The sequence below is a fragment of the Oryctolagus cuniculus genome, chromosome 2 (genome assembly GCF_051225735.1).
Source record: "Oryctolagus cuniculus isolate XC-2025 breed Fujian yellow rabbit chromosome 2, ASM5122573v1, whole genome shotgun sequence".
Classification (NCBI taxonomy): Eukaryota; Metazoa; Chordata; class Mammalia; order Lagomorpha; family Leporidae; genus Oryctolagus; species Oryctolagus cuniculus.
In genome coordinates this window covers 183,741,945-183,757,427 of record NC_142868.1, presented here as the reverse complement: position 1 = coordinate 183,757,427, position 15,483 = coordinate 183,741,945, and the positions used below count along the sequence as shown (strand labels likewise).

The 15,483-nt window shown below is 40.8% G+C and overlaps 1 protein-coding gene across 6 annotated transcripts in view; it reads right to left on the bottom strand.

The window, feature by feature from the left end:
• The window catches only part of ATAD2B (ATPase family AAA domain containing 2B), a 221,718-nt gene that overhangs the window by 36,917 nt on the left and 169,318 nt on the right, over positions 1–15,483 (bottom strand). For 4 of the 6 annotated variants that reach the window (XR_016229549.1, XM_002710061.6, XM_070069369.2 and 1 more), the window contains 3 exons: positions 11,174–11,309; positions 5,914–6,110; positions 982–1,141 (listed from right to left, as the gene is read on the bottom strand). Coding sequence is in view for 4 of the 6 variants with exons in the window: in XM_002710061.6 (XP_002710107.1) it covers positions 982–1,141; positions 5,914–6,110; positions 11,174–11,309 (493 nt within the window). In the remaining 2 variants the exon portion in view is untranslated. The remainder of the gene's footprint in view (positions 1–981; positions 1,142–5,913; positions 6,111–11,173; positions 11,310–15,483) is intronic. The other 2 variants (XR_016229550.1, XM_070069368.2) reach the window with 1 other exon arrangement.

The window sequence follows — 15,483 nt, the reverse complement described above, 5'->3', positions numbered from 1 at the left end:
GCTCCTTACAGCACCCACCCACTGCACAGCCCCACTTCCTCCCACTCTCCTCAAGATCACTTCACACAAGCCCAAACCCCACACAGTTCCTCATGATGTGTACATTCTTCCTCATCACAATAGATCAATAAACTCACCTTGTTCAACTATCAATATGTCCCCAGTGGTCTTCAATGCAGGGCAATAACAAGAGTTGGGACTACAGATTTCAGTATAGGAAAACAATGAAATAACATAAAATATTCTTAAGCTAGTCTTTCAATATGTAAAGCTACCCTATCACAGGTCTCCATGGGAATTTCAACTCCCAAATTCCCAGTGTTCACCAGCACTGCTGATGTTGATTAAACAAATAAGACTTATATTAAATTCTTAGTTACTCAGTTTTCTATCAATCTGAACATAAACATAAAAGGTTGGGGGACAGGTGTTTAGTGCAGCAGTTAAGATGCCACTCAGGATGCCTGCATCCCATGTTAGGGTGCCTGGGTTCAAGTCCCACTTGAGTCTAGCTTCTGCCAATGTGCACTTTGGGAGGCACCGCATAATGGCTCAAAAATTTGTGACCCTGCCACCCACATGGGAGAACTAGACTGGTTCCAAGCCCCTGGTTTCAGTCTGGCACAGCCTAGGTGTTGAGAGCATTTAAGAAGTGAAACAGAGGATGGAGGGTTTTTTGTCTGTCTGTCTCTGTTCCTCTCTGTGTGTCTCTCTGCCTATCAAGTAAATAAAAATTTATAAATATAAAAAGTGAATGGTAGATGAAGAAACTGAACTCTGAGCATAATGCCTACAGCTATAAAATCTTCTGATTTAACAGTTTTAACAAGTAGATTATTAGCTCCTCATGAAGAAATTTCTAAACATAAGAAAAGGTCATAAAGTGATCTATGCACAACATAGGCATAATTTAGTATTTAAGCTGTTAATAAATTTCTCACGGATTGATTATCAGAGTGAGTTTGACACGTGTGCCCTTACCTCCTGGGTCCTTATCAGGATTGTATTCTAAAGCATTGCTACAGATGAGGTCAATATCTTGCAGGAAATCCTTAGCAGTCAGGTAATTATGTTTATCAATTTTAGTTATTACTGTTGATAAATCCATTGGTTCCTTGATTACTTCAAGATAATCTGAAACCTAAAACAAATAAGACAGTTTGATGAAAATTATTTTTGGTATTCATATGATCTACTTGGTTTACAAATACACAAAAATTCTTTAAAATTCAATCTAGATGCTTAAGAAATAATTACAGATAAGGATAAATTACAGTGCTATTTATGCTACTAAAGTTACCATCATACTTTCCATGAAAAATGTCAGTTTCAAGTCATATCTAAATTAACTGAAATGTTTATCTTCTTGAAATCTGAAACTAAGTCAGCCTTTTGTTTTGTTTCGTTTTGTTTTGGCATTCTAAGAGACTGTATGGGTAAAAGCACCAATAAGCACCAATAAATAGTACCTCAGGAAAAGAAAAAGAAACAAAAAGATATAAGCATAGACTTTTCACACTGATAGAGAAGTTCTTCTGGTAGATTTCTTTAAAATTTTGAACAGAAATTTTCTATTTCACTTTTCTAGGATGAATTATTCCATGGAAAGTATTTTCCACTCCTTTGGATTCATTACAAGTATTTTGAGTCAATTATGTAACAAAACTAAGTATTGCTTTTCATAACTAGCTAAAGATTTGCTGGACTTGTCCCTACATTTAAAATAATCTCAAAAAAAAAAAAAAAGGCAAAACAAAACCATTCTGCTCTATGTGCTAATTTCCAGAAGGTCTTAATGTATCCAAAGTAGGAGACATTAAGTTTGCCTATTAAATTGTATGTTTTATATCACTTGACCAATAAGAGTGGCAGCAACTGTTACTGTCTCCAATACAAACCTTAAATTAAATAATCAGTCTTGACATAACAACAGTCTCAGCGGTAGCATCTGAAATTAGTCCAGGACCAATTTCTTTTCTTTTCTTTCTTTCTTTTTTTTTTTTTGACAGGCAGAGTTAGACAGTGAGAGAGAGTGAGAGTGAGAGAGAGAGAGAGAAAGAGAAAGGTCTTCCTTCCGTTGGTTCACTCCCCAAATGGTCACTACCGCCTGCGCACTGCGCCGATCTGAAGCCAGGAGCCAGGTGCTTCCTCCTGGTCTCCCATGCGGGTGCAGGGCCCAAGCACTTGGGCCATCTTCCACTGCCTTCCTGGGCCACAGCAGAGAGCTGGGTTGGAAGAGGAGTAACCGGGACAGAATCCGGCACCCCAATCAGGACTAGAACCTGGGGTGCCGGCGATGCAGGTGGAGGATTAGCCTAGTGAGCCGTGGCGCAGGCCCAGGACCAATTTCTAAGGATATGATCATTTCTATTTTATGAAATCGAGGGTTACTTTTTCAGTTTCAGATGGCAACAATGCTGTGATATTTACACACACACACATATGTGTACAGCATATACATAATTTATATACACATATATATGCGTTTAAATTTTTTTTTCTTAGCCGGCGCCGCGGCTCACTAGGCTAATCCTCCGCCTAGAGGCGCCGGCACACCGGGTTCTAGCCCTGGTTGGGGCGCCGGATTCTGTCCCGGTTGCCCCTCTTCCAGGCCAGCCCTCTGCTGTGGCCCGGGAGTGCAGTGGAGGATGGCCCAGGTGCTTGGGCCCTGCACCCCATGGGAGACCAGGAAAAGCACCTGGCTCCTGGCTCCTGCCATCGGATCAGCGCGGTGCGCTGGCCGCACTGCGCCGGCCGTGGCGGCCATTGGAGGGTGAACCAACGGCAAAGGAAGACCTTCCTCTCTGTCTCTCTCTCTCTCACTGTCCACTCTGCCTGTCAAAAAAAATAAAAAAATAAAAAATAAAAAATAAAAAATAAATTTTTTTTTCTTGACAGGCAGAGTGGACAGTGAGAGAGAGAGAGAAAGGTCTTCCTTTGCCGTTGGTTCACCCTCCAATGGCCACTGCAGCCGGTGCGCTGCAGCTGGTGCACCGTGCTAATCCAAAGCCAGGAGCCAGGTGCTTCTCCTGGTCTCCCAGGCGGGTGCAGGGTCGAAGAACTTGGGCCATCCTCCACTGCACTCTCGGGCCACAGCAGAGAGCTGGCCTGGAAGAGGGGCAACCGGGACAGAATCCAGCGCCCCGACCAGGACTAGAACCCAATGTGCCGGCGCCGCAGGCAGAGGATTAGCCTATTTAGCCACGGGGCCAGCCTATATGTTTAAATTTTAAGATTACTATAAAGGGCTGTGTGTGAGCCGCGGCACCAGCCTGAGGGCTGGGTGTGTTTTAATTGATTTTTCAGCCTCTACGAGCTGAAAAGTCAGTCAGTCTCCTTACACAAAAGCTAGTGGAACACGCAGTAAATTCAAAAGATACTAGCTGGGTGACTGATTTTGACACTAGCATACCCATGTACAGTGGAAACTGTTATAATCTGACAAGGACAATGAAAATTTATAAACATCATAAAATTTTAGAACCTACACTTAATTTTAAATTCAATGTTTATTTTCTAAAGTTTTGTGTTCTCTACAGTCTCCTTTGGAATTTGATAAAGATTCTTGGATACTTTAAATTCATTAGTTGAATATAAACTTTCACATTTTAGATTATCTAAATGTCTTGCTTTTTCTTCTCTGTCCTTCCCAGAAACTTCTAACTTCAATTGTAAAAGTAAATTTAAAAAAGTAAATTAAAAAAAATGTTTTAAAGTAAATAAAAATAAAAAAGGGGGCCGGCGCTGCGGCTCACTTGGCTAATCCTCCACCTGCAGCGCCGGTACCCAGGGTTCTAGTCCTGTTTGAGGCACTGGATTCTGTCCCGGTTGCTCCTCTTCCAGTCCAGCTCTCTGCTGTGGCCTGGGAAGGCAGTGAAGGATGGCTCAAGTGCTTGGGCCCTGCACCCGCATGGGAGACCAGGAAGAAGCACCTGGCTCCTGGCTTCGGTCTGGCGCAAAACACCGGCCACAGCGGCCATTTGGGGAGTGAACCAACGGAAGGAAGACCTTTCTGTCTCTCTCTCTCTCTCTCACTGTCTAACTCAGCCTGTCAAAAAAAAGGGGGGGTGCGGCATTGTGGCACAGTGGGTTAAGCTGTCCCTTTAGGCACTGGCACCCTGTTTCCAAGCGCCTGCTCAAGTCCCAGGTGCTCTGCCTTTGCTCCTGGCTTCAACCTAGCTACTGTGGCCATTTGGGAAGTGAACCAGCAGACAGATCTCTCTCTGTGGCATTCTGCCTTTCAAATAAGGAAGAGAGGGATGGAGGAAGGGAGGTGAGGGCAGGGGAGGAAAGAAAGGAAGGGGAAAAAAAACAGCAGCAGAATGAACTTGAGAAGAACAAAGGAGAAAACAAGAGAAATACAATCCTAAAATAAAATTTTTATCTGACCAACAATTTCTGTCCCCTTCCACTGCCTTAATCATCCTTTATAAATCTGTTATTCTATTACATATATCATTTGAAATCTGGCAACCCTTTCTAGTTAAAAAGAAAAAGAGCTTTCCTGAACAAACGCAAAATGTTTTCCTACCAGCACAGAAGGCTGACTTGGGGACAAGTCCTTATCCTTTAAGAAATGTCAGAGTCCAAATGTACCACATTTGTGTTTGTGTGAATATAAACAACAATCTTTAAAATTAGTTGATAGTTTTTAAGATTATCTTTCGGGGGAGACTCCACCAATATATTTATTCATTAAAAATGCAAATTAGGCATGTCCTGTTATCCCAGTGGAAAAGGATCTAATGTAGCTATGATGTAATACAAAGAACATTGGCTTTGGATTTAAAATAACTTTCAAGTTCTGGCCATGTCACTTGCCAACAAGCCTCAGTTTCCTGAAAAATACCAACAATAGCAACACCTTGCAAGGCTATTAAAAAGAAAGTGAAAGAAACCACATATCATGGATAAATATGAAAATAAATTGTAGTGTCTTTATTTTCCCTTTTTTGATAATGGATTACTTTCAGACTTGCCGGGGACAGGTAGAGTGTGATGCTAGCTTATTCTTCCCAATCAGAGATGAGGTAATGATTCCAAAGGAATCTGGTCTGGTCCAAAAGCACAGATTTCACAATTAGGATGCAACATTAAACTTTGAATCTTTCATAATTCAAATTAAAAAAAAAGAAATGAAGAAAAAAATCAAAACTAAAAACATCAAAGCTGTTCAAACATGGAGTCTGAACTATAAGAAGAAGGCCAGTACAGATTATATTATGTTTATCCACACTCTATATTATCCCAGGATAAAATAAAATTAATTGGCAGTATTACAGTAGATTCCAAATGGAAAATTTCTTTTCTCGTCATCACAAACCATGCTCCCACAAGAACACAAAACAATACACATAGAAAGTGAGAAATTTTCCACTGGGAGCAGAGAAAGTACTTGGAGAGAAAAATAGTTTTAGTTACATATGATGTGCTTAACTTTAAGCAGTTTTTGCTATAGGCATTTCCACAATATGAAAGACAAAGAAATTTCATGTTTCTTAGCTACTTCTTTTAATAAGGTATACATAATTTGGGAAATGCCAGTTTTAATTGGTATTGATTTGTTAATACCAATATTCTTTTTGAGAGCAGGATTTATCCTGGAATAAAAATAGTCTAGTGTGGACTAAATTACTAAAGTAACTTTTAATTCTCTTCCTAAATTGAAGAGTAAGAGATCACAAAAATCAATAGTAATTAATAGGACATAAATAAATTGGTCACTAATTTCATCCAAAAGTCACCAGATTTTTGCTGATGACATCGATAGTTATCACATGGATTAAAATTTTACAGGCTAGGGGTAATATTCATCCATGCCTTTGTTTTTTTTTCCTTCCAAAAAAAGATGTCAATATTTTTTTTCCTTTTAGCCAGTTCAACTTCACTGTTTGCACACTACTGAAACAAGACCTCTTCAATATCCACCGGTTTGCTGAAGATGTTAAAGCGTTTATCTGTGGCCAGCCGCTTGGTAACATCCCTGAGAAACAACCGCAACTCTCGTAAAGTATTTTCCTCCTGGTCTTCCATCCGATTTTTTTCTGATTCAGATAACTGACGAGGTGGAGACGGTAGTGCAAGAGGAAGCACTTCCATAGCACAAAGAGCTAAAGGAAACAGAAGAAAACATGAGTCCATTACAGTGGGTCAGGACACCAATTACTTTTCTGGCACCCTCTCAAAACGTCATTTAAAGAGAAAGAATTATAAATACATGTGAACTATGCAATTCATGCAAGTAAAACTTAAAATAGAAACAAGTAAGTTAGGGAATAGCTTCACTTTAAAACTCATTTATAACCCCTTAAAAGGACAAGTGATATGATTAAATGATTTGAATTTGAAATACTATATGCAACTTATGTGAATAACTTCAAATCAATATAATTATCTTCAACTACTTTACACTGATTTTCTTAACATTGTTAAAACCTTCTCAACATGGAGTTGCATTATATGCATGAAAAGGATACTATGCAAGCAACAATTCTTTGATCCTTCCTGTTCCCAGAAGAATTCTGATTTTGACAGGTTTCCTACTCTCATATTCTGGGTACCACACAATAGGGATAGTGGGATGGGGGTGGGGAAACAGGGGGAGTAGGAGCTTAAAAATAAGAATCCTAAACACATGGAGAAGATGGAAAAATCAGTCTAAATGCTCTATGTAAAATCTACGGTTTTCACTATGTATGCTAAGACAAACCAAAATTCTTCAGAAGTAAAATATTAACTTTCCTAATCAGGATGCTCTTTAATTCCTTAACAGATTTTCCTGGTATCACACAAAAGCTCAAGTAAAATTCTAAGTATATTTGATAATTTCTAAATGTCTTCTAAATTGGAAAGTGAAAGTTAGGAGAAGCATCTTAAAAAGAAAAACATTTATAACAACCTTAACATGGAAAATTCAAATTTATAGAATTAAAATATATCTTAAGAGAATGAAAGATTAAAGTTATTAATTTTCACAATGAAGTATTTGAAATACTGATATTTAAATTAAAAGAATAATCAGAAGGTATAATTTAAATATGAATGTCCCAAAGTTCTGGAAGGAAAATCTTAAAACTAGAGCAATCTGATAGACTGATTTGGGTGGCCTGCATTGCAGCACAGCAAGTTAAGTGACCATGTACCACGCCAGCATCCCATAGCAGTAGCAGTTCACAGCCTGGCTGCTCCACTTCTGATTCAGCTCCTGCTAATGTGTCTGGGAAAAGGAGAGGACAGCCCAAGTACTTGGGTCCCTGAACCCATAGGGTGACCTGGATGGAGTTCCATGTTCATGGTTTTGGCCTTACCCAGTCCCAGCCATTCTAGATATTTGGGGAGAGAAGTACTGGACAGAATATCAATATTTCTCTCAGTGCCTCTCTCTCCCCCATCTCTCTATATACAACTCTTGTCTTTCAAATAAATAAGAGACTTATTTTTTAAAAAGATGTATTTATTTATTTGAAAGTCAGAGTTACACACAGAGAGAAGGAGAGGCAGAAAGAGAGAGGTCCTCTATCTGCTAGTTCACTCCCCAACTGGCTGCAATGGCCAGAGCTGCACCAATCTGAAGCTAGGAGCCAGGAGCCTCCTCCAGGTCTCCCACACGGATGCAGGGGCCCAAGGACTTGGACCGTCCTCCACTGCCCTTCCAGGCTACAGCAGGAAGCTGGATCAGGAGCGGAGCAGCTGGGACCCAAACTGGCACCCCCACGGGATGCTGGTGCCACAGGCAGTGGTCCCACCTGCTATGCCACAGTGCTGGCCCCAAGACTTATTTTTAAAACACTGAAAAAAGTTGGAAAGCAACACTAAATAACAGTAAAATTATTCAAATGTTGGATAACAATGAAAAATTTTAAAAAATAGAAAGAACATAGTAAAGGACCTGGCATGGGTGGGAAATAGTTTTAGTATGCTACAAGAATGTCTATGAAGTTGAACATTTAGCACAGTAGTTAAGAGGCTACATGGGACACCCACATCCCATGACAGAGTGCCTGGGTTCAAGTCCCAGGTCTGCTTCCAATTCTAGCTTCCTTCTAACACACACCCTAAGAAGCAGCAAGGCATGGTTCAAGTACTTGAGTCCCTGCCATTCATATAGGAGACCCAGACTGAGTTCCAGATTCCTGGCTTCATTCTGGCCCAGCCTCGGCTTTTGCAGACATTTTAAGAATGAAGCAGTTGGAAGATCTCCACCTATCTGTCTGACTCTGCCTCTCTCTTCCTTTAAAATAAATAAGAAACATGGCTGGCGCCGCGGCTCACTAGGCTAATCCTCCGCCCAGCGGCGCCGGCACACCGGGTTCTAGTCCCGGTTGGGGCGCCGGATTCTGTCCCGGTTGCCCCTCTTCCAGGCCAGCTCTCTGCTGTGGTCAGGGAGTGCACTGGAGGATGGCCCAAGTACTTGGGCCCTGCACCCCATGGGAGACCAGGATAAGTACCTGGCTCCTGCCTTCAGACCAGCGCAGTGTGCTGGCTGCAGTGCGCCGGCCACGGCAACCATTGGAGGGTGAACCAATAGCAAAGGAAGACCTTTCTGTCTCTCTCTCTCTCACTGTCCACTCTGCCTGTCAAAAAATAAATAAATAAAAATAAAAAAATAAAATAAATAAGAAACAAAATTAAAAAAAAATAAAATCCAGTTTTAAAAAATGGTTATGAGAAACATGAGATAAGGGGAGGGGCCGGCATTGTGACACAGCAGGTTAAGCCACAGCCTGCAACATCAGCATCCCATATAGGTTACGCTTCAAGTTCCAGCTGCCCTGCTTCCAATCCAAGTCCTTGCTAATGTGCCTGGGAAAACAGTGGAAGATGGCCCTAGCACTTGGGCCCTGGCCCCCTATGTGGAAGATCCAGATAAAGTTCGGGGCTCCTGGCTTTGGCCTGACTCAGTTTCAACATTTGGGGGTAAACTAGCAGTTGGAAGATGTCTTTCTTTTTTTCCTTTTGGTTAAAGATTTATTTATTTATTTGAAAGTCAAAGTTACACACAGAGAGAAGGAAAGGCAGAGAACGAAAGGTCTTCCATCCGCTGGTTCACTCAACTGGCCACAATGGCCAGAGCTGTGCCCATCTGAAATCAGGAGCCAGAAGCTTCTTCTGGGTCTCCCACGTGGGTGCAAGGTTCCAAAGACTTGGGCCATCTTCTTCTGCTTTCCCAGGCCATAGCAGGGAGCTGGATCAGAAGCTGACCAGCTGGGATGCAAACTGGCACTCATATAGGATGCCTGTAATAGAGGCGATGGCTTTACCCACTATGCCACAGTGCCAGCCCCTGGAAGATGTCTTTCTCTGTGTGTCTCTCCTCTCTCTCTATCATACTGCATTTCAAATAAAAGAATAAATATTTTAAAAAAATAATAAGGGTAAAGAGGCTTAAAAGTCTTACCAAGCAGAACTGCTACTTTCTAGGAGAGGTTGAAAGATTCAGCAACTGAATCTTATTTTTATACATTTTTAAGATTAGGAAAAGATAGAGGCGGCGCTGTTAAGTGGTGGCAAATTAAGCCACCATCTGCACAGCCTGCATCCCATATAGGTGTCAGTTTGAGTCCCGGCTGCTCCACTTCCAATCCAGCTCCCTGCTAATGTGCCTGGTAAAGCAGTAGAAGACAGACCAAATCCTTGGGCCCCTGCACCCACATAGAAGACCCAAATAAAGCTCCTGGCTCCTGGCTTTGGCCTGGCCCAGCCCTAGCTTTTGTAGCCATTTGGGGAGAGAACCAGTGGATGGAAGATCTCTCTCTATCTCTTCCTCTGTAATTCTTAACTTGCAAATCAAGAAAAAAAAAAGAGGGAGGGGGCCATTGTTGTGGCATAGTAGGCTAAGCCTCCACCTACAGAACTGGCATCCCATATGGGTACCAGTTCGAGTCCCCGCTGCTCCACTTGTGATCCAGCTCTATATTTTTTTTCCCAAAGTCAATTTTCTCTCTCTCTCTCTCTCTTTTTTTTTTTTTTTTTTTTGACAGACAGAGTGTATAGTGAGAGAGAGAGAGAGAGAGAGACAGAGAGAAAGGTCTTCCTTTTGCCGTTGGTTCACCCTCCAATGGCCGCCACGGCTGGCGCACCGCGCTGATCCGAAGCCAGGAGCCAGGTACTTATCCTGGTCTCCCATGGGGTGCAGGGCCCAAGCACTTGGGCCATCCTCCACTGCCTTCCCGGGCCACAGCAGAGAGCTGGCCTGGAAGAGGGGCAACTGGGACAGAATCCGGCGCCCCGACCAGGACTAGAACCTGGTGTGCCAGCGCCGCTAGGTGGAGGATTAGCCTAGTGAGCCGTGACGCTGGCCCCAGCTCTATATGGATGGCCTGGGAAAGCAGCAGAAGATGACCCAAGTGCTGGGGCCCCTACACCCACATTGGAGACAAAGAAAAAGCTCCTGGCTCTTTCATTCATATTGGTCCAGCTCTGGCCATTGCAGTCATTTGGGGAGTGAACCAGCAGATGGAAGACCTCTCTCTCTGTCTCTCCCTCCCTCTGCCTATAACTCTGCATCTCAAATAAATAAATATATATAAAAAAAGATTAGGAAAAGAACTGACTTACAATGCAGTCCTTATTTATGTGAGTGAACTAACATCTAACATATTCTCAAGCTCCTCTTAATGCTATGAGTCCAAACCCAAAAAATCTACATATTTGTTTTATTTAAAATATATTAAAAACTAAATTATTAGAATTACTTAACTTATTTAAATGCTTAAAACAAAATCATAACAGATTTCCAGAAGTTTAAGTCATCTAACATAATGTGTGCTAAATAAATATCTGAAAAATTAATCAATGAATAAACCATAAAGGGCAAATATTCTAAGCAGCTCTTAGATAATCAAACCTACTCTGGCCCACAAAATCATCAACACGACACCTGGTGTTCACAACTGCCAGTTCAAGTCCTAATGACTAAAGCAGCAGGGATTTCTGAGCCTCAGAGTATGAAATCCACCAGAGAATGTGATTTGCAGTGTGGGAGAAGCCCTGTTTCTCAGTAAAGCTTCAACAGCAAGGCTGTCCTTCCCAGACTCAAGTCAGGAAAATACAATGGCCACTTCCACATGTGTCCATAAAAGAAGAACAGAACCTGACAAACTGTTTACTCCCATGAAGAAAAGGATAAAAATAAATTTAACTTCAATAAAAAGCATTTCTTTAGGAACTTTACCAGTGTGTTTCCTTCGTGGTGGAGCCATTGAGGCCTGATTGAGAATCAATTCTTGGAAAAATTTTCTTCTGTCTTCTTCAATGGGCCTTTGAATATACAAGACCTCTTCATATTGTATTCTAAAGATACATTTAACCTACACATACACACAAAGATATCAAATAGAGAATTAAAGTTCACATATTAGACCAAATTATAATTTTTTCAACTTCCAGTACAATTCTCAGTATTCACAGAATACTCACAAGAGGCTACTTGCTGACAGGTTTGACCTTGTGGACTAAATAAGAATGGGAGAATGTCCAGTTGCCCAAGTCATTCACAAATGACACTGTATCTGGGAGAGTCACCAAATATGAGGAAAGAGGGCAGTTGTCAATAGTAAAACAGCTTTTACGTAAGAGCTGAGAATTAATGAACTAGAAGCTACAACAGGGAGCTGAAAGGATGCTAACACTGCTGTCTCTTATCCTCACCATTCTTTGTAGTTCTTATCCACTGACTTCCCTTCTGTTCCCTCCCTACCACATGTTTCACTGTACCCCGATAGACTGGTCAGGCGTCCTCCCAGAATGTTCCATAATATTACCTTCCAAGGAAAATTCTAGAACAAAATTAAGCGGGTTACTCTCCTGGCCCTTGAGCACTCCCCCTGGTCATTATCTATCTCTCCTTTGCTAACCAGCACTGTAGACTTTGACCAGATGACCTTCTTCCAAGAAATGCTCTAAATCCTCGTTATATCATTCATATTTGCCTAGCAATGCACTTTTCTATAAGGTCTATCTACTAACTACTAGACATGAAACTCCCTTGAACAGATGCCATCACTTACTCATCTGATTCCCATACCTACCACAGTATATGGTATATAGCAATGCCTACATTAAATGAGGACAGTTTGTAATTTTTATTACCTAGTCCACATCAAATAAGAGACTGCAAATAGAAGAGGGAGCAGACCACCAGCATGGAAATAAGTATCAACCATGACAGTGCAGAAGTACTGGATTAGAGTTCAAGATACCAGATTTTAGACCAAATTTAACTATCTACTTGCAGCAAATTTTGGATAATCATTCAATTTATCATTTCCAGCCACTTACTAAGTTAATTCTATAAACACTGCTTAAGAATTAATTTCATAATACTATGTCACTCAAACTTCGTAACAATGAGGTATGTATTATTTCCTCATTTTTCAGATGAGAAAACTTGGGCTCAGAAAAGTTTAAGTTATTGGCTTAAGACCACAATATGAGTAAAGAAGACAAGGTTATAAACCCTAAGGCCTTTTTCAGCTCCGAAATTCTAAAACAAAGAAACAAACAATAAAAAGTAGACACCAGAATTCAAAAATTCGATGGAGGATTAATTATCTTAACCCAACGTCAAATTATTTAAGAGTTTATAAAATTTCTTTTGGATCCTTCCAATGTTTAGCATAGATTACCTTCATGCATAATTCCCTCCAACCCTTTGATCTATGATCTTTGAAGGGCTCTGCTAGTCCTTCTATTAAATTCTAGAAGCATATTTACTAATAAATATACACTGTGTGCTATAAACATCATGCCAGACTTTACACTCATTTATAAAACTGAAGAAATTATACTTGCTCTTTAAATTCAAAGATCTTAAAATTTCAGAATAAAGCATTATGATATCACGCTGGAAGTGTTATAAAAGAGGTAAGGGAACACAAAAGAAAGACCTTGCACTGAGTATGGATAAAAAGACATTAGTAAAATATATTAGAAATAGTTTATATTAATTGGATCTTGAAAAATAAACAGAAATCAATACCCTAGAAAGACCATGATTTTGGTCAATGATGGCAAAACATTTAGTTTTGGCTTTAAATAATCTTCCTTCTGATAATTTTCTTTTTTCTTTTTTTTTTTTTTTTTTTTGACAGGCAGAGTGGACAGTGAGAGAGAGAGACAGAGAGAAAGGTCTTCCTTTTGCCGTTGGTTCACCCTCCAATGGCCGCCGCGGCCGGCACGCTGCAGCCGGCGCACCGCGCTGATCCGATGGCAGGAGCCAGGAGCCAGGTGCTTTTCCTGGTCTCCCATGGGGTTCAGGGCCCAAGCACCTGGGCCATCCTCCACTGCACTCCCTGGCCCTAGCAGAGAGCTGGCCTGGAAGAGGGGCAACCGGGACTAGAACCCAGTGTGCCGGCGCCGCTAGGCGGAGGATTAGCCTAGTGAGCCGCGGCGCCGGCCCCTTCTGATAATTTTCAACATTGTATTGAACTTTGCGAATACAAAAGTTATCAAGAGTAAACCTGTAATAATCTATTAAAATTCTTGCCAGATTATTATCAATAGCTTAGAATCCATTATTCTATAAATAATTTTTCCCTAGTTCACTCCTAACTTTATCTTCTAACAGTCCCAGCCTCAAATTTTATATGCAACAGAAGGCAGCTTTTGTAATTCCCTAAACAAATCACGTTCTCTTTCATACTGGCTCATATGGTATTTACACATGCTACTCCCTTTTTCATTGAACCTGTCTTTCAATTCTCTACTCAAGTCACATTAATGCTTACCCAGACTTTCCTAGTTACACTTTAGCACACACTTTCCAATAGTTAAGCTTTTTGACTTACAGCAGCTAAACGATTTTTAGTACGTTTATACAACTGTACAACCATCACGTCAATTTCAGAACATCTCCATTACTCTAAAAGCTTCTTCATGCCTATCTGCAGTCAATCCCCATTCCCACTCACATGTTCCAGCCCCACTCCCACTGTTTTGCTTTTTGTCTCTAGAGATAGCAGCTCTTCCAGAAGTTTCATATCATACAACTGGCAGGCTTTTATGTCTGCCTTTTCTCAGCACAACTTCAGCTCCAACCAACTTGCAGCGTGTGTCAGAATTTCATTCCATTAATTCCTGAACAGTATTTCACTGTATAGCCCTTCATTATTAATAAACATTTCAGTTGTCTCTACTTTGGGCTATTATGATTAATACAATTAGATCTATTTGCATATGAAAGTCTTTGTATGAATATATGTTTTCATTTCGCTTGTGTAGATACCTAGGAGCTGAATTCCTGAGTCATATCATTAATTTCTGCTTAACTTTGAAAAGTGGCTGCATCATTTTACAATCCTACCAGCAGCATATGGGAACTCATTTCTCTTCCATCCTTTTTTTAATATAAAAGAACAGATTTCATGTATTTCATAGATAAAGTTCTAAGAAGATAACTCTTACATTCTTATCGACACCTTTATTGTCAGTCTTTTTGATTATATCTATGTAGCTGGTATCTCATTCCTGAAAGATCAATGCTATCAAGGATCTTTTCTGTGCTTATTAGTCATTTATATATGGAAGCTCATATAAAAGGAATCAGACAATATTCATCCTTTTGTGACTGTTTATTTCACTTAGGTCTTCAAGGTTCATCTAGATCACATGTGGCATGTATCAAAATTTCCCTCCTTTTTAAGCCTAAATACTGTTCCAATGTACGTGCGTGTATATGTGTGCATGCATGTGAATGACATTTTGTTTATCCAATCATCTGTCAAGAGACACTAGGCTTATTTTCACCTTTAGGCTCTTGTGAATAATGTTACTATACAAATACCCGTTCAAATTCCTGTTTTCAATTATTTGGAATATATACTCATCAAGTTAACTGCTGCACAAAACGATGGTTGTTTAATCTTTTCAGAGAACTGCCATACTGCTTTCTACAGCAGCTACAAATGTTACATTCTTACCAGCAACACACAAGAATTATAATATCTCAACATCCTTACCAACATGTGTTCTTTTCTGGACTTTTTTTAAAATAATAACCACCTTGGCAGGCGCCGTGGCTCACTTGGCTAATCCTCCACCTGCAGCACTGGCACACCAGGTTCTAGTCCCAGTCGGGGCGCCGGATTGTGTCCCAGTTACTCCTCTTCCAACCCAGCTCTCTGCTGTAGCCTGGGAAGGCAGTGGAGGATGGCCCAAGTGCTTGGGCTCTGCACCCGAATGAGAGACCAGGAAGAAGCACCTGGCTCCTGGCTTCAGATCAGCGCAGCGCGCCGGCCGTAGTGGCCATTTGGGGGGTGAACCAACGGAAGGAAGACCTTTCTTTCTGTCTCTCTCTCTCTCTCTCTAACTCTGCCTGCAAAAAAATAAATAAATAAATAATGGCCACCCTAATGGGTATGAAGTAACATTTCATAATGATTTTGATCAGCATTTCCCCGGTGACTAGTGATGCTGAGCATGTTTTCAAGTGCTCATTGTCCATTAATTCTTTGTAGAGATGTCTATTTAAGTCCTTTGCCCATT